Consider the following 22,436-nt stretch of genomic DNA (forward strand, 5'->3'; position numbering starts at 1 on the left):
CGCGTCCAAAGCCGGGATTTGAGGACGTTCGCGCTAATTGTTCATGCGCATCCTTACTGCGCACGTCATGTCGCAAAGTCACGCCACGTCATGCATGAGCGCGCGCGCTGAGCAGAGGAACTCTGCGCGCTGAGGAAAGTTTCTAAACACCCCGGGTAGCCGTTGCGTTAACTTCGCTTGCAGTTTCTTCTCTTAAACAGTCGGTGACCCCCATTCTTTTCGGGATATATAACCGTTTGGGATAGATCTCTACCGATTGACAAAAAATGAGCCAAATTTGAATGTTAGAAGTTTATTATTTTTTCATTTCCTCTTCCAGCGCGCGATCGAATCAGTCACATTTTGCAGCATTTTGCTGTTTTGAATGTTTGCAAATCCAATTGAAGACAAGGTTTACTCTAAGGGACATTAAAAGTGAAATTATATTTGTTCAATAGACCCACTCAAATAATTTGGGACAAAGGAAGTTAGCCTGCATCAGTTCATTTAAATTATTTTGTTGCCAGAAGCCGCAGAGGTCATATCGAGTGACGAAGTCAAATTTATCCAAATAAGCGCCTTCTTTCAGTTATCGTATCTCGAAAACGAATTCGGTGACCCCCAATTTTTTTTTACATTTCTGACATAAGTAACTCGTAAACTAGCAGTGGTGAAAGTTTAAGAAAAATTGCAATGTAGGAAGATTTTCGCGCGAACGTCCTTAACGCACTTTTAACGGCGCGTTGGCCCCGGTGGGCGGTGGTTTTAACAAAATGTCAGTAGACCGGGGCCGTGGAGCGGTGATTTAACAGCACGCGATCACCTGAAGCGGGGACGGCAGCCGAGATTTAAAATAAAGGACTAAGGACTTTTCTCAAAATGTTCGTTCTGAGGAATCCGTTCTAAAAAGTCTCCACGCTTCTTCCTTGATAAAGCCTTTCGCGACGCCTAGGTTTGTATTTTATATTGTACTTGTAATCTGCCACCTATCGTTTCCAAGAAAATAGTTTCTGTTTCTGAGATTTCAGCCGTGAATTATATCGTGGGGTGAAAGCTGTTTACCTTTAGAAGAGATTCTTCTATTTTGTCTCTTCTTGTGTCCCACATCAGTTTAAAAGACGTCGTCAATAAATCGTTTCCAAAGGATAGGCTCAATTGTATTTTGTTTTCTATTTTGGCCGCGGAAAATGACAGCAGAAACTGCGGCGATTGTCGTGCCCATGGCTGTTTGATGTGCTTATTAAAAGATAATCTTTTCCATTGAATTGGAACGAGCTTTCTTGAAAGATCACACTGAGCATCTCTCTTAAAAACCTCTTAGGTACTGCAACGAAATCAAGATTTTTGTCCGGCCTTTTTTCCTGAAAGTCGACTCGGATGCCCCCGCGATGTGGGGCTTTTAACAGACGCCTAGGCCCCTAGGGCGGGGAAATAAGCCGGGTTGTAACACTTGGTAAATGTTAAATTCCCCGGTAAGTCCCGGGGGTTGGGGGGCCGGGGTTTCATTTGACTGATGCATAAAACTAAATCGGTTAACGTTTGAACCCAGGAGTATCAGTAGTTCGTATAGTGTGATCGGCCGGGTGAGTTTCATATGGGAATCCACCCTTCCTCCCCCAGTTACCTCCCAGGGGGAGAGTTGTTGACCAACTTCACCATTTGTATGGAAAAACCCTGTTGTTTCCACTAGGAAAGCAAATAGAACGTTTCACACAAAAGGTAGGCTTGTTTTCCTCGACGCTCTGTCACCAGGCTTCTCGCGGGTTCCGAAAAAGTCACGTGTCCTTTTTACGGGAACACTTTGTTTGTCTTACATGACATAAGTTAGTTTCCCGCTTTCGTTCAAAACTTTTTGCGCCAGTTGTGGCGAAAGTTTTCACGCAAACAAATCTTGAATTTGCCTTTTTGGAAAGAAGAACAAGAACATTTCGGCTCTCAGCTTGCTGTGTTAAGCTTTGGAGGAAATAATGCAGCGGGAAAGGCAAGAAGAAATTGAGCATGAAGAGTCGATGGAAGAAAATGCGGGGCCATTACTTATCAGCAAACTCGAGGTACAACAGCAATTATGATGAGTAATTTTACCCTACACTTCTGGATATTTCAGCATTTAACAGGGAATTAATAACCTTTGAACTAGTGACTTCAACTTACTTCACTCTATTATTAAATTTACTGATATTCAAGTAAGCTTATGTAAGACGTACATAGCTTATTATGCATCAGTCGAGTCGAGTACATATTTAAGTTAAAGCAATGATGTTTTGGAGTAACTGCACAATACCTCGCCAATTTGATGCTTTACCTCTAAAATCCTGGATACCCGGCTACGCAGTCGCCCTTTTAAACGTTTTTAAAACGAGAAATAGTGTGTATGCTCTTCAGGCTACGTGGCTACGTGGCTACGCGGCTACATATATGCCTGGTAGTCGCGTAGCCACGGAGATTTTTTACGTAGCGGCAGAGACCCGTAGCCACTACTTTGATAGACATCTTCGTAATCGCGTAGCCATGAAAGATTTTAATTGTATTGCATTTATAAATGGTAGATCAGATGGCAAAAAAGTCATAATATTACATGTAATCTAATGGCAAACTATAAGTTAGTGCATGCTGATACATTACGTTGTTACCAGTAACTGTACAGAAACAGTGCAAGTGGACATAATTTTGTGACAAAATAATTTGTCATATTCTCACCTAATTAAGGGTGGGCAAGATAAAAAATTTACATATAAATTAATATACAAATTAAAGACATTGCATGTGATGCCTTGACATCTTTAAAATTACTTCATTTAAGGAGCATGGAATAAGTGCAAATGATGTTAAAAAGCTACAGGAGGCTGGATTTCACACCATTGAGTCAGTAGCATACACACCGAAAAAAGCTCTGCTTGCCATCAAAGGAATAAGTGAAGCTAAAGCTGATAAAGTGCTCAACGAAGCTTCTAAACTGGTACCTATGGGGTTCACAACCGCCACAGAATTCCACCAGCGGAGATCAGAACTGGTATATATTACTACAGGTTCGAAAGAATTGGATAAACTTATGCAAGGTAAGCTTTATTTGAGAGTGTTATCTTAAAATTTATAGTTCATTAGCAATCGATATTTGCAACTGGTTCTTATAAAAGTCCTGCATGGAAGTCAGGGACTTGAAAATAGATTTCCTCTTGGGCAAGTAACTTTTCATTCTCACTTGCCTGATGGACATGGGCTCTAGACTGTACACAGGCTCTCTATTTTTTAACGCAAAAAAGTGAGAGAATCAGCATGAAGCGAGCATGAGTACGAAGTACTGAGGAGGGGAAAATACGAAAAAATAGAGGAATGTGAACAGTCTACAAGGGCTCATGCAAATCATCTGCCAACTACATGTAAAACTAAATCATAAAAATAGTAAACAAACACAAGCATGCAACTGTCCCAGGCAAGCTGAAGTAGATTTTGCCATCTCTTACTTACTAATTAAAAGAATCAGATGATCTGTGAGTAGCCGGTCAAAAACACAAAGTAGGTCAGGTGATAAGATTTATGCTAGCTGCTGGCTACTTTTGACAACCCTGGTTAACCAAATGCAGTTAGATAATAATTTTCAAGCACATTGAAAACCTAAAGAACTGGGGGGGGGTGCATTGATTAAAAAAGCTCTAACGTTCTTTGTTCTGCAGGTGGCATTGAAACAGGTAGTATCACAGAAATGTTTGGAGAATTTCGCACTGGAAAAACACAGCTCTGTCACACCATGGCAGTAACATGTCAGGTAATAGCTGTTCTTTTACCCTTATCAACGTTTATAAGCTTAAGTTCGTAGAATGTAAATGTATTTCCAAGAAAATGACTCTGTCAGAATTTTCATAATTGCTTAGCATACGTCAGTTGAGAAACATGTCAGTCACTGGTACAAAATGTGGAATTGCCCCCCTCCCTTGAAGTTGGTCCCTTATAACATACACTTGTAGTCAGTCTAATAAATTTAAAATTGGTAAGTATAGTAATCTGTTGCTTGGTGTAACAAGACTCACAAATAATTATATCCCCTAGACGAGGTTTTACCTACAGGTTTGCTTGGACTGTTATTTTTTGATGTATTAGATCTCATATTGTGTTAGCTTCCAGAATTAATAAGTGCTTAATGTGTCATCATTTGCCCTTTCATCATGTAGCTTCCAATTGATCACGGTGGGGCAGAAGGTAAATGCTTGTACATTGACACAGAAGGCACATTTAGACCTGAGAGACTGCTGGCTGTAGCTGAAAGGTATGTTTCACTGCTTGCAATGTATGTGTTTGATAACAAGAAAAAGAATCAGATTGATGATGGAATGTACCCTATGTTGTGGCAGCATCAGGGCATAAAAATGCAACAGGATGGTCAATTTGAACCCAGAAAAGTCTGGATAAACATTGTATCAAGAACAAGTCTCATTATGACTTTAATTACGCACCTTGAAAACTTACATTGTAATAGTTCTCATGTTTCTATTATGCAAGTTGATCATTTACAACTGTAGTGCAGTATATATGTATTGAAGACATGGACATTTTGTACATAACAATGTCATTTTTGCAGATATGGGTTAGCAGGACAAGAGGTTCTCGACAATGTGGCATATGCCAGAGCCTACAATTCCGACCATCAGTCACAGCTCCTACTGCAGGCGTCTGCCATGATGGCTGAGTCGAGGTATGTATACATATGTCTGTCTTTACAGTACACAACTATAAAATTTGAGTGCAATATTCCATTCTTGAAATTAAAAGGTCAATATTCAAACTGCAATTTGATTCAAAACTAAAATGTCGGTTGAATATAATGTCTCCCTTCATGCATCAGTCTTGTGAGGACTACTACTCATCCTGAATTTGCAGCCATTTTTATTGGTACCACACAGCAGTTGTTTTCACACCAGTAAAGGAAATATTAAACAAGCTTGCACACCAAACCAAAGGAAAGAAAGGAAGCTAATGTTAAAAAGTGATCCTTATTGGCTAAAAATAATTATTTATACTTGTAAATGACCATAATTACTCACTCAGGTTTACTCATTATTAATTTTACTTTTCCTTTCAGATATGCCCTTATGATTGTGGACAGTGCCACAGCATTGTATCGTACTGACTATTCAGGCCGTGGAGAACTAGCCAATCGTCAGATGCACTTAGCAAGATTCCTGAGAACACTTCTCAAGCTTGCAGATGAGGTGAGTAGTGATCACATGACATACAGAGATAGACAAATGTAGCTATAATTAATGTTAATGACAAAAAATCTCCCATCATTAGACTTAGGAAGAGGAGATGAGAGGATTCTGGAAGACTTCACATGCCAGTCTCAATTATCCCACTGTCCAGGACAGGAGTTTGATCGTAGCACGAGACAAGTTCGAGCCCGAGTCAAGTTCGAGTCACGAGTCAAGTTCGAGTCAAATATATTTTTCACTATTTCTTTTTTTAAATAATATCTTTTGGCTGTAGTAAAGAGCAGCAGTTAGGTTTGATTCAACAAAGTTTTTTTACTGCAGAAGCGATCGCAAAGATTTCATTTTGCATTTTGGAATGAATATACCGGTAAGCTAGCACTTTAAATTACCATTCAATTCTTACCATTTTTATAACTTTTCAATATGCTTTTTCGCCTTTCCAATACGCTTTTACCAGCAGTTTCTTGGTTTGTCTTGGGCGACTGAGGAGTATATATTTTTCCCTTCACGCAAGATTTCTTCGAGTCATCGAAAATAGAACGAACGACTTCGTCACGAACGACTTTGTCACACAACGATTTTGTCACACAGTTAGACTACATATATTTTTTGGTTCAAAATTATTTTTATCCGATTCAGAATAACTTCAGATTTGAATTCCACGTCAGTCTTGACTTGACTGAGAAAAATGGAGCACAGCATTACCGTCGGTGTATGTCTCGGTATCCCAGATATGCGGGAAACAATTTTATCAGTGAACTTGTTTCATCTTAATTGTCGTTGACCCTTGGTGTATCCATTTTGTATGGCAAAGGTGAAAGAAACAACAAACAATAACATTTATAAGACATTCGCTTAGAAATGCCTTTCAACCGTATGCGAATGAGGGCAAAGTGTGAAAAGCATGAGCAGCGCTTCGCCATGTTTGAGACGTTATGCAAATTCAAGCTGTCGCGATTGGTATCTGTTATTTCGGCAGCCGCTTGTCCGTTCGCTATTGCAGGCGACGTGCCAGTTCCCTGATTTTTGTGTTGTGAAGAGATGGAACCTCTGCCTCAGTTGTGTATATATTTGTCCAGGTACGAATGTGTAAGGAAAATTACTGGATGCCAAGGAATATTTCTTCTTTGAAAAGCAACTGCTGCTAACCAACAGTAGGAATATAAACTCTCGCAGTCGGCAGTAAAAAAAAAATCCAATCTTGCTGTTCTTGTGCCTCTGGTAGATCATTTTCACCAGCAATTAAAACCAAAAGATATAAAGAAAAAATATATTTGACTCGAACTTGACTCGTGACTCGAACTTGACTCGGGCTCGAACTTGACTCGTGCTACGAACAAACTCCCTGTTATATCAACAAAACTTCCCATAATGGGAAATTATTATCATGTATTCTATTATGAAATGTCTCAACAGCGATAATAGCTAAACACTACTAACAATCACCTGGGTGCATGGAGAATGGAACTAAGAAAGTGAAGCTCTCTCCTCTGCAGAGGCCTCTTATTTTTTCGTATGGGCTGGAAAATGGGGAGAGGTAAAAAGTAAGCGTGCAGAGCCTGGGGAGAATCGAAACGAAAGCATGCAGGGGCATTTTTCCTGTTGTCCCCTGTGCTCCCCCTATTTTTCATTTTTTATGTTTTTCGCCTTCCCCAACTGAAGGAGCCTCTGCGGAGGAGAGAGGAAAGTGAAGTGTCTTGATCAAGAACACAACAATGACCCTGGCCAAGGCATGAACTTAGATTGTTGATCCCAGTTTTTTTTTTCTTAGACAAACACATGTGCCTTCTGGTAGGATTATGTTCTTTATTGTAATTTGATCCCTTTTTTCTTTAGTTTGGTGTAGCTATTATTATCACAAACCAAGTTGTAGCACAAGTGGATGGTGCTTCCATGTTCCAAGCTGATCCCAAGAAGCCTATTGGTGGAAATATCATGGCTCATGCATCAACAACAAGGTATTTACTGCTGCAAAGAATTCCAGTTTATTAGGACTCCACTTACAGCCGACCTCTCTTCCACGGCCAGTTAATTCCTTCTCAAGTGTGGCCATTTTATTGGTTCAACTACCGGCATATTTTATCATTGACTATCAAGTGGCTGTCCTGTGGGGCAATGGTTGAACTTCCAAGCACAGCTGCCTGGTTTAGATTGATAAGTGCAAAATATATGATGAACATTATTTTCTTGTTGTTGTTTCTAGTACTATGTAGGCCTGCGCAGGTGCACAGGGCTACAGCTTATAACATAGCCCCCTGCATCCAAAGCACAACCTGTATTATATTACACGGCTTTAATGCAAGGGAGGTGCAGTGGCCTAATGGTTAGCACGCTCCACTCCGAGTCAAACGGCCTGGGTTCGAGTCCTGGCCGGGGCGCTGTATTGTGTTCTTGGGCAAGACACTTTACTCTCACAGTGCCTCTCTCCGGAAAGACACTTTACTCTCACAGTTGCCCGTATTACTACCGCGCGCTCAACTTGTCTCGCAACAAATTTCGGTGTTGCAAGTTGAAAAAAATTGTTGCAAAAAGTAGAACTTGGTTCTACTTTGTACTTCATTCATCCTTGTGACATCAACCCCAGGGGGGGTACTCCGGCTTGTAAATGACGGGGATGATCGAATGGAGGCAAAACCCAGGACCCAAAAAAATCCCTAAGTCTTCCGACATTACCCAAAAAAATCCCTGTACCAAAAATAACCCCCAAAAATATCCCTTGTCAAATTAACCCTTAAATTGCCAGGAGGGGCAATAATATAACACAAAGAAAATCATAAAAAATTGAACGCTTGTGTTTGTTTATTCATCATATCAACCATCATACCATAAATACGCCAAAGGCCGCACCAAGGCACTTTAGTTCGTTTGTAATACCCAAAAAAATAAATCAAGTCACCCAAAAAAATACTTACCAAATTTTCCAACCCAAGAAAATCCCGGAATCAAAAATTTCAACCCTAAAAAAATCCTTCGATCATCCCCGTCATTTACAAGCCGGAGTACCCCCCCTGGGACATCAACATGGCAAATTCAAGGTCAAGGCTATGGCAAAAGGCAAATGTCACAAGGCAGATAATAGTCAAGTGATACTGATTCCAAGGGTTTCATTGCAAGGTAGTAATAATTCCATTACTGCTTTTAATTCTGTCTAGATTATACTTGAGGAAAGGAAGAGGGGAGACAAGAATTTGTAAGATATATGACTCTCCATGTTTGCCAGAGGCTGAAGCCATGTTTGCCATTAATGCAGATGGTGTTGGAGACGCTAAGGACTGAAAGATGGGAGATAAAAAATTGACTTTAATTGTATAGCAGTACTCAGTTCTCAGATGAGTGCATGTTAATTCCAACTGAGACATTAAATTGTAGATAATACAAAGAACTCAATTAGGAATGCTACTTTTTCATGCCAATCCTACAGTGTAATTATAATTATTGCTCTAAAGGCAATAAGAGTACTGTCTGTATTATGCAATCCAATCTACATTGCAGTTCAAAAGAAGGTCGAATGGGTGCTAATCAAGGAGATTTGAACATGTCATAGGAAATTAAAGTACAAATAATGGAAAGTTTTTGAGACCCGAGAATTGTAAAAAAGTAAAAACTAAGATTATCATTTGTTTTGCAAATATCTCGATTTCCACTGGCGTCAAACAAACTTCTTATTCGTTTTCATATTAGGCAGTCTGTGTGCCTTATATTTGTGAAAAAATATTTTTTAAATGCATGCTGCTTGGCATTTTGAACCATGATGTTATTCAATAATTCACATGTACTGCAAATGGCCCGACTGTGTGTAGTATGATACATCATGCATGTATCAAAAACTCGCAATGATCCCACATCATGATCCTAAATGGCCAGGGTGATCTTTGTTGACATCATTGTTGATACTGTGTATTTGGAAAATTGTTTTGCTATTTCAAAATAATAAAGTATGTACGTAATCTACATAATTTTATGACTTACCGGCATCTGTATATACCTTATTGTTACTTATTTTCGCGGGAACTTAATTTCGCGAAAATGGAACGGGCATATTTCGTGGTTTGGCCAAAAATACGTAACTAACATAAAAAATACAATAGAAAACGTTTGAAATAAATTTTCGCAGGTCTTTTTAGCGATTTTTTGAAAATCGCGAAAATTAAGTCCTGCGAAAATAAGTAACAATAAGGTAAGTGGCTATGTTGCGATCAGCTATCTTTCTGTTTGTCAAATTAAGGAGGCTCAATGTAGTTTTTTTAGCCGAAGGGTGGTTGTTTTGAAAATTAAAATTATCTAGGAAGCCAATGTTCGATTTTTGCCAAAATACACCATAATGATCAAATATGACCAAATTTTAATTTTTTACCCGTCACTTTGTCACAAAGGTTACCATAGCAACCATTGACGTTTTCTTTTGTTCTCAAACAAGCTTGATTTTCTCGAAATCTAGATTGACTCTTGGTATTCATTTTTTGATATGTTCAAGTATAGTAGATTTACTACCTGTGCTCAAAATTTTAGGAAAATCTGTAAGAGCGTTTTAGAGTAAATCAAGAAGGAGTTTTTGGCATTTTCTTATAATTTCTTACAATCGGCAGTCGATATATTTTAACAAATTAAAGCAAAAAGTCTTTCGCTTTTAGTTAATGGTCTTTGATGGTATAAGTATTTATATTTCAGTGAGAGAAACTGTGCTCAAATAATACGAAACAATTTTAAGGCACCTATTTTATATTAAAACGGTGTTTTTCTGAAAATTTCATTCTTGATTTACTTGAAAACGCTCTTACAGACTTTTCTAAAATTTCGTCAACAGTTAGTCAATCTACTAAACTTTAACATATCAAAAAATAAACACCAAGTGTCAATCTAGATTTCGAGAAAATCAAGCTTGTTTGAGAACAAAAGAAAACGTCAATCGTTGCTATGGTAACCGTTGTGACTAAGTGACGGGTAAAAAATTAAAATTTGGTCATATTTGATCATTATGGTGTATTTTGGCAAAAATCGAACATTGGCTTCCTAGGTAATTTTAATTTTCAAAACAACCACCCTTAGGCTAAAAAAACTACATTGAGCCTCCTTAAACCAAATACTCGATAACTTTATGCTAAAGAGTTGATTAAAGAATGTCAATTACAGTCAACTCTCTCTTAACGGACACCTCTATAAGACGGACACCTCTGTAAGACAGACACCTGGTGTTGGTCCCGTCACGGCCGTTTATCAGTCATTTTACCGTAACTAAACTCCCTATAAGACGGACACCTATATAAAACAGACAGTTGAGGCCGGTCCGGACGGTGTCCGTTTTAGAGAGAGTTGACTGTATAAACAAAGGTCACCCTATGGATACATGCACATGTACACTGTTTTCTGGGGGCCTTAATCTCTGTACACAGCTGATTCAAACTACAAAACTGTAATAAAAGGGAAAGAAAATATTTGTTTTGTTTTTCATATTATATTTTATGCTAACACCCTTACTTTTTCTGACAGTTTATTCTTTTCATTTTTTGTTAACTTGATAATGGAGCCATGACGACTCCGAAATGTCGTTCGTTATTATCGTTTATTTTTACTTGCCTATGTATATCAAAACCCTTACTTATAAGAATTTCATTGTGTATTAGAAAATAAAAATTTGTATTTTTTACACTAATTTCAGTTCATTAAATTTATTTTGACTAAAACTAAGTCTTCACTACACATTCCTGAGATATATATTATTCTTCTCAGATAAATGTAAGATAGATAATTCATGTTTAGAATAAAGTTTGAGACAGACAATTCATCAGTGTTATTGAACTGGTCCAAAGTACATAATCCAGTCAAGTCCTGCCTTATGGACACCATGCTATTACTGACAGAAGTTAAAGAGGCCCTGCCAGGGTTAATTCCGACAAGCAACTCGACCCAGAAAGTAGCGACAGCACATAACATAAAATCGCGACAAACAACAACCCTTTTGGAAAAACTTAAATTCTGACAAGGACAAGCAATTTTCCTTCAATTTACTACCGACAGTGATGCAAAGTTTGATAACACAGTGACAGGGGACCCCCCCCCCCCCCTGGCAGGGCCTTGTTAAAGTCAATTTGAAGAAGAATCACTAAAAACAACTCCCACTATTGTGGATTGCATCTATTATAAGCATCAAATTGTGGTCCCAAAGGTGCTAGTTATAGCTAGCACCTTCGACTGCAAGTGACTGTACAAGGGCTTCACTTGCTCACATCTTTATGAAACTGGGTTTTCATTCTCGATAAGAGGTGGAGTTTCCTTGGGCTTTGAAGGTTTAAATCTTTGAATAATCCTAAAACAACAGAAAAAGTTGAATAGGGTTAGAAAATGCAGCATTACACTGTAATATTATGGAATCACCATTTGCTTCTTCGACAAGGATGAGTGTTGATGAGAGTTCAAACTCTTGCTCTTGTTTGGCATGGAACTCTCATCAACTCTCACACGCACTCATCAACTTTGAACATGCTCAAATTTTTCATGAGAGTCAATGAGAGTTGGACGGACTCTCGTTCTCGTTTGGCCCCAGTTTCATGAGAGTCAACTCTCATCCTCGTTTGGCCCGGGCTTTAGGATTGGAACAAAGTCATTCTTTTATAAGATTTACTCACCCAATAAGAATCATAGGAATTAACAGGATCCCAGCATTGATAAAGAAGGTTATACCAGCAACAAACTCTCCATCAAGCTCTGTTACAGTCCAGGTATACAACGGATTGAAAATCAGCTGACTACAAAAATTACACAGACTTTCAGCAGATGCCAGGATAGAAAAAAGAGCCCCTGAAAAATAACAGTAAACATAACACCAAAAATTGTTTTAAAACAAAAATAAGCAAAGTGAAACTACCACTATTCATGCCAGATTATATCACAAAACTAATGCTTAGTGTAATTTAAGTCTGGTTTTGATTGCCATTAAAATTATTTTCAGAGGGTGCAGCATGCACTCTAGCAGCGTTTTCCATACAAATCCTTAAGAATTTGAAAAAGTCAAATTCATTTATAGGGAGAACTGTTCATGTAGCCTCTTATTTTTCAAGTAGCCTCTTACACATAAATACGGCCTTATGTGCCACAGGATACCCAGATGATTTACTGACTGACTACCTGACTCGCTGAATCGTACACGTAATTACCTTGTTCTTCTTTGTTGACTAGCCTGGACATTTCTGCTCTGATGCAGGGCTGAGGTACACCACTAAAGAAACCTAGAGCAGTTGCTACAAATTGGAAACACCAAATACATGATCAGTGATATAAATTGTGTTTGATATAAGTGTTGCCCACCCCCACAGTGGCCTGAAAGAAGCAAGGAAAAATGCACTGGGGACTCAATGACCCAAGTTGTTCAGTGTGGATTATGCTATTCATTGGATAAATGAGGAATACTGACTATTATCCTTTCTTTAAACAACCAGAGCCTGTCACCAAAGTGCCTCTGTGGAGGTGAGAGAAAGTGTTGTCTTTAGCTTCCACATGGACAGCCTTCATTACTACTTTAAGTGACAGTGAGCTTTGTAGTTGTAAAGAAACTTAAGCTAAGCTAAGAGCCACTGGGCATAAGTACAGTAGCACAGTAAAACCTCAACAAACCCCTCTTTAGTCACCCTTAAATGTATGTTAACCAAATTTTAAAAGACTAAAGACTTAACTACAACAATAGTATGTAAATTGTCTAGAAAAGTTGACTTACCCAAAAACATTTCAAGTGTGGTCCTTGAAAATCCAATCATTACTAAATTTGTGATGAGGAAGAACACTCCCATTTGAATTGCACCAAAATTGGAGAATCCTAAGCATGAACAAAGTTTGATTCCTACCACAGCTCCAACAGCTTTTGAAAACAATGATGTCCCAAGAAAGTAACCTATAACTGATGATTCCCAGCAAAGTGGAGCTCTTTTGCCAAAAAGAACCAGCAACGTTTGTATAACAAATCCAGCTAAATATACAATAACTGAACAAATTAGGAGGAGTAGAAGTACCCAGCGTCCAAGTCTCTTCTTTGTGTAAACCACCCAAATAGATTTGATGCTGTCACACGATAAGGCTCTCATGTTCTGTTTGAGCTCCTGTGGTAATGATTCAGGGAGAAAGATGATCACGTAAACAAGATTTAGGAGATGCAAAGTCAGTATAACAAGATAGACAGATTCATAGCCATAGTTCTTGATCCAAATGCCACTGCTAAAATAGACAACTGTTCCACAAACAAAGGCGATAGCTTCTAGAATGCCGAGCCTTAATGCTCTGGAGTCTGGCGGAGTTGTGTCTGAGACATAAGCAAGCATTGCTAGAACCACGGTAGGGTAATAACCGCTGAGACCAGCCAATCCACTAGCTGCAAGGAAAAGAATAGTATTTAAAAACATTTAAAATTACATAACACTTCTAACATCAGAATAGAAAGAAAGTTTAAGTCTGAAATCCCCAGGACTTTCAAGCATGTTTAAGAGTGTGCAGGTGGGGGGGTTGTATATAGAGAGTGGGGTTATTGTGTAATTTCTCCAGGCCCAGAGGTTGGCTGAATTGGTCTTTCTGCCTGGATTGGTACAGTAAAAATGCCTTGGTACAGTCAGTCATTTATTGTTTGATTGTGAGGGAAAAGAAGGGAAGAAACCAAAAGCCAAGGGGGGAGGGGAAGACAGTTTATTAGAGAGGATGAGGCTTATTTGAGAGGGGTGACGGTGATCCCTTTCATTTGTACCTGATCTCTTCACCTCCTTTTTTCTGGGTCAACAATTACGTTGTAAGACATTTTGAATGCATACTGTATTTTATTATAATATGTTGACACATACCAATCATAAAGACATAAAGAGGAAGGTTCCAGTGAATTGCGGCCAGGATTATTAAGGAAGCCGATGAACTTCCAATAGAAGCCACCACCATGGGCCCCTTGCGTCCTTTCTTATCTGACCATGAGCCAAGGAAGCATGCAGTGAAGATGGCAGGAAGTGTCAGAGCCGTACTCACTAATAAGATGTATTGGGAGGCTCTTTTGTTCACCTTTTGATCCGTACTGCAAAGAGATAAAAAGTAAAGTTTAGGTTTTCAGTAACGTAAAGTTTGCATATGAGCCAAGTGGCCCATCAGACCGGAGCTTATCCCGGATCGGGTTTCCGTAGCATGAAGCGACTAGTGTTTCAACTCACCCCTGAATGGGATGCTAGTCCACCCCGCAGCATTTAATTCCCTGGTACCCATTTATAAAGTGCCCAAGAGCACAACACAGTGCCGGCCCCGACCAGGACCATTGGATCCGGTGTCCAGCGCACTAACCATAGACCACAATGAGAACCATTTAGGCTTTCAGTATACTACCATAGATCATGGGAGCTCACTAGAGCTCAACTGAGGCATATAACTTCAAATTATACTTACTCATATTCAGAACTGTTCTTGTAGCGAGGATTACAGACAGTGTCATTGTCTGTACCAGTTACTTGCAGTTGGTCCCTGGCTCTATCATACAGATACTGTTGAATCACTGGGATTTCCAATATGATACCAGTGACATACAGAAAAATCACAACTTCTACAGTAAGGAGTCTGTGAGGATTGTTCCTCCATGAGGTTGACTGCCGGTTACTTGTGAGCGTTGTTCTACTTGAGCTATCTTCCATTGTTTTATTACAAGGTTACTTGTCTGAAAGAAAGAAAAGGATTAAGGTGGCTAATTTATGGTGCTGTTTTGTTTTATGTAGTGCTCAAGACTCTCCAATGGAAATTAAACTTTTCTGACAGTAGAACCCCCACTGGAAATGAAAGGGTTGGACCTGTAGCAACATGTGTGACCATGAGGGGAGGGGTGCAATCATAAAATTTCTCAGTCTAGAAATTATAAAATTTCCTTGTGGGTAGAAGGGGTGTTGTGTTCAAACCAATGGATTTGATCTAGGAGGGGGTAAATATATGTGTATCGACTGATTTGGCCTTCAAGGTGCACGGATAGCAGATTTTTTTGCAACGTATTGAGCAGATTTGCGGATTTGGAAAGTACAGCAGCGGATTGCAGATAAGCTAAGAATTTTGGTGTGGATTCCAGACTCTTCATGTCAGGAAGTTCTGATGGTGGAAAGTAAACGAAGTTTGGATCACTTTGGTCGGTCTTTGTAGGTATATTGGTGAAATTGTCTTAAAAACAAGCAAAAAAGGAAACTTCTTAAAATAGGCATAAAAAACAGCATCTACTGTCAGTCACAGTGAAACTATACCACACAAAGTTTTCAAGTAAATTATGTGGATTTGGATTAAAATGAATGGTGGGTTACATATTTGGCACTAAAAATAATGTGGATCGGCAGATTTGCGTACCCCTTTTCACCCCCCTCATCTAGAGAAGGGACACAAGGACCCCCTATCTAAATGGAGCAAGAAAGGAGTGTCACTCTCAGGCCCCCTTTTTCAAGCAAGACAGGATCTATTTTAACTTTGCTGTCTGAGCACTTTTGGATCTATTGCATAGATCAGCTACTGTAGTGTCAATTCACAGTAGTGGTATATATGAACTTCTCTCATTCTCTCACCTTCTTAAAGAAAGAATGAAAGAACCACAATTATATTAATTTTCACTTTCCAACTGCAGTGAACTGGCCGACTCATGCCTAGGGCGGAAGAGGCATTTTAAGCCTTGTATTTTTTTACGGTTGATTTCAACTAACGTGTACTAAGTGCTAGATGATTTGCACGTAAAATAATACAGTTGGCAAAACAGAGGCCTTTTTTCGAAACATCAAATCGTCCAAAATGAAGGGAAGAAGCTACAGCTAGCCAGTGGCTAGCTGAGGGCAAAACTTCTGTTTCGAACCTTCGTTGTTATGCAACAACAAGAAATCACACAAATAGAAATAGCCAACTTAATCAAAGCAGCCGCTAAAGAAAACGTTTTAAGAACTTACCTTCCATGGAATTAACACATAAATCTAATGAAATTAGCTTTTCAGGACGAGCAATTTTCCAAGATTTCAACAACCGGTTTCCTGCGACTCAAGAGTGCTACTTACATGACGTAAGTGACTATCTCGACTAGTTTCCAGTCACGTGCCGAGTCAATGACACAGAAAATAACAAGATGGGGGAAGTCTTACACGAAATGTCCTTCCAGAATGGACGTGAAAATTTATAGTTTTCTTGACGCCATGTTACGTGGCGTCTTGCTGAAAACACGACAGATACCAGCATGAGTGATCAGCCCTTGATCACTCATCCTTTTGGCAGGGAAGAGGAAGATTCTTTACAACAACTGTTCACATCGTTTTGTAATCATCTGACTCTCGGACAGTGGGAACTGACCCGGGTGTGTTTGCGGGGCTTATTCGAGCAGCGTAACAAGCTAAACAAGCCTTTGAAGGAGATTTTGAGGGCGATCATCGATCAGCCGCATCATTCAAGGTGACAGCAGTGGTCTTAAAAATTTCTAAATAGTGTCTTAGTGTACAATTTCAAAATAGGCGAGATTTTGATATTGGCTGCAACCAGGCTTATTTAAATAACTGATTGATTTTGTTCAATTTAGAACTTTACTTCCCTGCCATTGATCAGGATGTCTACGGATAATTGAACTAATCTTCTTTTATTGATGTTTACATAATGGTCCATTCAATCTTGTTGGTTATATCATTCCACACCCCTCCCCTACATCAACCAATTTGCCACTCCAGAAACTTCAGGGAAATTTGAGCACGAGCTTCTTGGTACTAAAAATGCTGGGATCATTTGGGTAACTATAACCCATTTAACCAATCATAGCTCACCAATCATTTGCTCAGACATCTAAAGTATAAAATTCAGTGACGTATCAACAGAACTTTATATAATATACTGTAATTCTGTGATTAACTTGCTGCAATGGGCTATTCCATTTTATATCTACACCCCCCTCTCACCCCCCTCAATGGATGAGATTTTCTGAGAGGGCTTTAAATATCATTTCTGAGGAGGTAGCCCTGTCGGCATCCTTTGATCTTTCGAATATTTCTGAAGGGGTAAGGGAAAAGTTGGCTTTTTTCTGAAGGGTTTTGAAAAATCAGTTTATTTCTGAAGGAGGTATCATGTCGGCACTTTGATGTTTTTCTCTAAGGGGGTAGATTTTGTTTTTCCTCATCAATAGGGGGGGGGATGGATATAAAATGGAATGGCCCAACACATGGCCGATAATAACAGCAAATATTATGACCAACCATTCATCTACATTTGTCTCTACCATCAACTTTATAGCAAAGTGAAAACAAATTTATAGTTTTATTATGGAGAAGTCGTGATATGAAAGAGAAAATACCACCAGTAGACATGTACTAGTGAAGATTTTATGTCAAAGATTCCACATGAAAAATTCAATGTTGATGATTAATGATGTCGCTTAGCAGATAACAAAAACAACAACAAAACCTTTGGGTATTGAGCATTGCTGCTTATTGGGGACACAACAGGAAAAATAAACATGAAAATAAATAAGTACAAATATTTAAAAAATACATGTATCCTACAAATTTTTACAATACCGTTAATACAGTCCGACCTCTATTAAGCGGCCACCCTCGGGACTTTGAAAAGTGGCCGCTTAATAGAGGTTGGCCGCTTAATAGAGGTACAATATAAATTAAATAGGAATGGCAGTAAACATGATTTTATTGACTCTATATAGCAAATTGCTTTTAAAAAGTGAGCATATATGAAGATAGGTCCAAAATTCATTGTAACAAAACATCAAGTGTATTTCCAGCCTATGCATATTTCTAGCTCTAACACAGAGGGCACGTATTTCAAATGTACAGTATTTCTTCTGGTTGAAAATGTACAGAAAAATATGCAAAACATCGTTGACAAGTTTCTAAAGGCTGTAAAAATTTAGCTCAAGATATTTCACGGATGATATGTATCATCTGTCACCATTTCGCTTGGAACGATAATTTGCTGGCGGCTTAATGGAGGTAAAAACCAATATAAATAATATACTTGCGACAGCAAAATGGTCGCCGCGGCCGCTTAATATAGGTGGCCGTTGAATAGAGGTATCAAATACAGCAGTTCAGTGACAAATAAATCGGGACTTTGGAAAGTGGCCGCTTAATGAAGGGTGGCTGTTTAATAGGTGGCTGCTTAATAGAGGTCGGACTGTAATAATAAATGAACACCCCACACAGGGTTTGAATAAACTGCAGGAGTCAAATAAACACTGGGTCTACCAGGCTAAGTTTGAAATAAATGCCCATACGTTTTGAATGTAATTAGAGGTTGAACTTTCCTTTTAGTTATGGATCCCAGTCCATTCCTTCCCCATTCCATTTATCATGGTTGTGTTTGGTGGAGTATTTGGATCTCTTTACTGATGAAGAGGCAAGTACTATTTGGTACAATTTTATAATACTTTTTGTGTTTTTTTTTTTTACTTTTAACACTTTTTTCTGACTAATGGCAATTACTTGAGCTTGCAGTTGCCAATATCATAAAACAAAAAGTTATGTCTACATCAAACTGAAATATGCAATTTCTTATCAGCAGTCTGTGGTATATACAGTTTGTCTAACTAAAGACATGTGAAACTGTTTTGTACCTTATAATGTAACACATTATTTAACAATAATGATAATTGTCAATTATCTTTCACCAACACAGGACCAGATTCCAGAGCCAATTGTAAAGAAGGTAGAATTTCGCCTTCTTCTCTACCTTGCATGTCAGAAAGCTCCTCAGAATGTGATTCAGGTAATTAACATAGTAAACAATTGGAACTGCAATCAATTGTGGCTTCACATATTTTTACTACTGACAGTATTGGCAGCTTCCACTGTGGACAGTGGTTTAAGTCATTGATCATTGGTTTAAAATTTTTCAAACCAGTTTGATATTTATTTCCCTTTGTTCAAATTATAAAAAGTGAATATGAGACAATAAAAAATAAAAACAAACTGGTTTGAAAAATTTTAAACCATGGGTAAATTTAAACCACAACATAACATGAGAAAGACATTAATCAGTCTGTGATGCAAGCTTCTGTATTTGGATATTTTTTTCCAAGCCAGTTCCTACTGAACAGGAACCAAACCCCTGACCTTCAGACAGTGCATCAACTATTGACTTATGGCCAAAGCCCTAAGTGGGCATAGGGCCGGACATTCTCCTCCTCCTCGTTATGTGCATCAACTATACACTTTACCAATTACTGGGGAAGCAGGGGTAGCACAGTGGTGAGAGCACTCGCCTCCCACCAATGTGACCCTAGCTGTTTCGATTCTGGCCCTGTGCCATATGTGGGTTGAGTTTGGTGTTGATTCTCATCCTTGCTCTGAGGGTTTATCTCAGGGTTCTCCAGTTTTCCTCCCTCCACAAAAACCAACACTCCAAATTCCAATATTTTGATCTTTGATGTACTTACACATCCTAATGAGCTCCTGAGAGAGAGAGCTCTTCTGTGTAACATGGGTAAATTTAAGTGTGGCAAAGATTCTGCATACTTCTACTGCTCCATATAACTTTAGAAGATTCACTTGGATATTCGCTATAATATTGTTTTTTTTTTTTTTAACTACAGGATATAGATGACTACCACAGCCAGATTGTTTACAGGGACCCCGACCTGTTTGCCTCAGGAGTGTCAGATCTTTCTTCTTCCACGTTGTCGTACTTGAAACAGCTTCTTTGTGAGAGCCCTCAGTTTGGGCGAGCTGTGATCAATGGCCTCACTTCCAAAGGGAAAGGGTTTTTGAAAAACAACCAGTTGTTACAGCAACTTTATATAGATCTCATCAATGAGCAGTTAAAAGCCTTGGACTCCAATGTTGTGGAAGCAGATCGTGTCGACTCCGCTGCAGTTGGTACAGAGGAAAGCACTGCAGATTCTGCAATCAAGCGATGCAAATTTATCTATCAAATGCTCTCTTACATGAACCCAAGCCCTGAAATGCTTAGCCTATCCAAGCGTTTAGATGATCTTTTTAAGAATCTCATATGCCGAACTCTCAATCATGAACGTAGTCACCTCGACAAAGGCACCTTGTATTCCTGTCTTCTCAACCAATCCACAACTTATCTGATTGAAAAGTTCTGTTACATTGAAAACCAAATGCGATTTTTAGTCGAGGGCCATCCTGAATTGCCGCTGTCCAGGACAACTCCACAAGGATTTAAACGGCAAGCTGGAGTAGCTGGTCCCTTTGTTCAAGTTTGTTATGCACAGTCTTTTATGGAAGATAGAAAAGAAGCTTGGCAGTTCCTGTTTTTTCATGCTTTGGATGGAAGTCACATCTTGGAAAACATAGTGGTAAGATTTACTGGCAATTTTTTTTATCAAAATCAATTTAAAGGGTGCTGCTTACATGAAGTAAGCGACTATCTCGACTAGTTTCCAGTCACGTGCTGAGTCAATGACACAGAAAATAACAAGATGGGGGAAGCCTTACACCAAATGTCCTTCCAGAATAGACGTGAAAATTTATAGTTTTCTTATAGTTTTCTTATGATTTCCATGCTTTGGATGGAAATCATATCTTGGAAAATATAGTGGTAAGATTTACTGGCAATTTTTTTATCAAGATCAATTTAAATTTAGTATATAGTCTGTGGTAATTTATAGTCTTTTTCAGGTAAAATGGCACACAAAGGAAACTACTTGTGTGTTAGTACTTTCCTGAGTAAACAGGGACCTCTTTGCATCATTAATTTTTCCCTACTCATTCCTAATTAAAGTCTTTCAAGATATTCAAGCCAAAAACATCTATCCTTATGACAAAGCGAGGTTTTGAAATCAACATGCATGCAATGTCTTTGACTAGTTGATACTTTCATTCAAAAAATCAAATCAGTGCAAAAATTATTAATATTATTATTATTGTTATTATTATTATTATTATTATTATTATTATTATTATTATTATTATTATAAATATTATTATTATTATTAAAAATGAATCAGGGACAATATGTGTTTCTCTGTAGAGCTATGACACCAGTATTAAATTTTTAAGGTTTATTTCAGATGCCTCTCTAGTAAGGGAAGAATTCAATGAGAATGTAAAGAGAAACATCTGCTCACTTAGGCTGAATAAGCCCTGATCATTTCATTAACTTTCCAGGAAACAGCTCTTGTGTTTGTTAAAGATGGTGACTTTGGCCGGCTCACACAGCTGTTGTCTCCTGTGGAATTTGCCAGGCTTAAGCCGCTTGTGCTGCTCCTGGGTTGGCCTTATTGCTACAGTTGTGAAAATGCCAAGAATCTACTGGAGGCTCTCTGGAATCCTACTGTAAGTATGGGTAATCAAATGGAGACGAGTGAAATTAGGAAATAATTTCACGCGCGTTTTGTCAAAATGCTAATAATTTCCCGAGCCTTTAGGCAAGGGAAATTATTAGCATTTTGACAAAACGCAAGTGAAATTATTTCCTAATTTCACGAGTATACCATTTGATTACATTTTAATATCATAGGTGACAAATTACGCTTGCAATCGTAGGTTTTTGACTCTGGGCTTTGAAAAGTTGAAAGCATACATTTTGCTAAAGTTCGCAAGGTTTTTAGTCTTTGAAGAAAATCTTTTAGAGATTTCTTTTTGCTGTTGACAAAAAGTTTCAAAGATGAAACAACAGTCAATTATTTCTCACATTATTACCAAAGTTCGTCTTGAATGAACTGAAAACGGCGCCCCTGTAAAACGCTCAAAAATCCGCTCGATGCCATTTATGTAATTTGCTCAAGTCTTGCAGTCGTTTTGACGTTTTAAAATACAAAATATCAGCAAAAGTTTAATAACATGGCCAAGGCTAGCTGGCTAAGATGAAATTCAAGTGAAAATGTACAAAGTTTAAGCTTTAAAACATCTTTTATTCCGGACGCCATCTTGCCGCTAACTACGTTGCCCTGGCAATTTTATAATTTCACATGTGAAATTATAAATTAACGTTAAAATTTTGCGCCAAAATTTAGGAGTAATTTGTCACCTATGATATTAGCTTCTTTATTTGCATTGTTTTGACTTCTTTCAGCCTTCTGTCCATGCACACAATGTTCAAAACTTACAGTCATATGAAATAAGCACCACAGGCGCTTAATTTAAATGCACGTGTGCAGATTTATACAATAACTGAGAGAATTCTCATGTGCTCATTGGTCGAAATTTTTGGTTGATGAGAGTATAGACCATGAGCATCATGTTACCTGTAAAGAAACATAAGGAAACTTTTGGAAAGGTCGAGAAGTTGTCGCAACATTTCAAAAAAAAAAACAGAAGCTGGCAAATTGTG

At 38.4% G+C, this 22,436-nt stretch overlaps 3 protein-coding genes across 4 annotated transcripts in view; 2 read left to right on the forward strand and 1 right to left on the reverse strand.

Moving 5' to 3' along the window:
- Positions 1 to 1,799: 1,799 nt before the first annotated feature.
- On the forward strand, positions 1,800 to 8,471 carry LOC144634495 (DNA repair protein RAD51 homolog A-like). The gene is made up of 8 exons (XM_078493457.1): positions 1,800 to 2,030; positions 2,780 to 3,035; positions 3,651 to 3,742; positions 4,146 to 4,240; positions 4,553 to 4,666; positions 5,054 to 5,183; positions 7,020 to 7,141; positions 8,336 to 8,471. The coding sequence occupies exons 1-8, from the start codon at positions 1,947 to 1,949 to the stop codon at positions 8,457 to 8,459; spliced, it is 1,017 nt and encodes a 338-aa protein (XP_078349583.1). The 5' UTR covers positions 1,800 to 1,946; the 3' UTR covers positions 8,460 to 8,471.
- A 2,795-nt stretch (positions 8,472 to 11,266) lies between these two features.
- On the reverse strand, positions 11,267 to 14,843 carry LOC144635192 (proton-coupled folate transporter-like). The gene is made up of 6 exons (XM_078494272.1): positions 14,583 to 14,843; positions 14,000 to 14,220; positions 12,892 to 13,539; positions 12,335 to 12,418; positions 11,807 to 11,978; positions 11,267 to 11,487 (listed from the first exon to the last, which is right to left on the reverse strand). Exons 1-6 carry the CDS (start codon positions 14,822 to 14,824, stop codon positions 11,412 to 11,414), a joined length of 1,443 nt encoding a protein of 480 aa, XP_078350398.1. The 5' UTR covers positions 14,825 to 14,843; the 3' UTR covers positions 11,267 to 11,411.
- Positions 14,844 to 19,948: 5,105 nt separating this feature from the next.
- LOC144635157 (uncharacterized) overlaps positions 19,949 to 22,436 on the forward strand; it is a 32,735-nt gene continuing 30,247 nt past the window's right edge. For both annotated transcript variants that reach the window (XM_078494215.1, XM_078494216.1), the window contains exons 1-2: positions 19,949 to 20,460; positions 21,272 to 21,439. In XM_078494215.1, coding sequence (XP_078350341.1) covers positions 20,071 to 20,460; positions 21,272 to 21,439 — 558 coding nt within the window. In that variant the 5' untranslated portion in view covers positions 19,949 to 20,070. The remainder of the gene's footprint in view (positions 20,461 to 21,271; positions 21,440 to 22,436) is intronic.

This window comes from Oculina patagonica, chromosome 13 (assembly GCF_052425735.1).
Source record: "Oculina patagonica isolate OP01 chromosome 13, crgOcupat, whole genome shotgun sequence".
In the NCBI taxonomy this organism is placed as follows: Eukaryota; Metazoa; Cnidaria; class Anthozoa; order Scleractinia; family Oculinidae; genus Oculina; species Oculina patagonica.

Bases quoted from the DNA above. Each gene is read 5' to 3' on its own strand.
- LOC144634495 (XM_078493457.1), top strand. From the start codon at position 1,947: ATGCAGCGGGAAAGGCAAGAAGAAATTGAGCATGAAGAGTCGATGGAA. The intron at 3,743-4,145 runs GTAATAGCTGTT...TTCATCATGTAG, and splicing joins CCATGGCAGTAACATGTCAG to CTTCCAATTGATCACGGTGG. The intron at 4,241-4,552 runs GTATGTTTCACT...TCATTTTTGCAG, and splicing joins CTGCTGGCTGTAGCTGAAAG to ATATGGGTTAGCAGGACAAG.
- LOC144635192 (XM_078494272.1), bottom strand. From the start codon at position 14,824: ATGGAAGATAGCTCAAGTAGAACAACGCTCACAAGTAACCGGCAGTCA. The intron at 12,419-12,891 runs GTAAGTCAACTT...TCCAATTTGTAG, and splicing joins CACACTTGAAATGTTTTTGG to CAACTGCTCTAGGTTTCTTT. The intron at 11,979-12,334 runs GTAATTACGTGT...GTTATTTTTCAG, and splicing joins AGTCAACAAAGAAGAACAAG to GGGCTCTTTTTTCTATCCTG.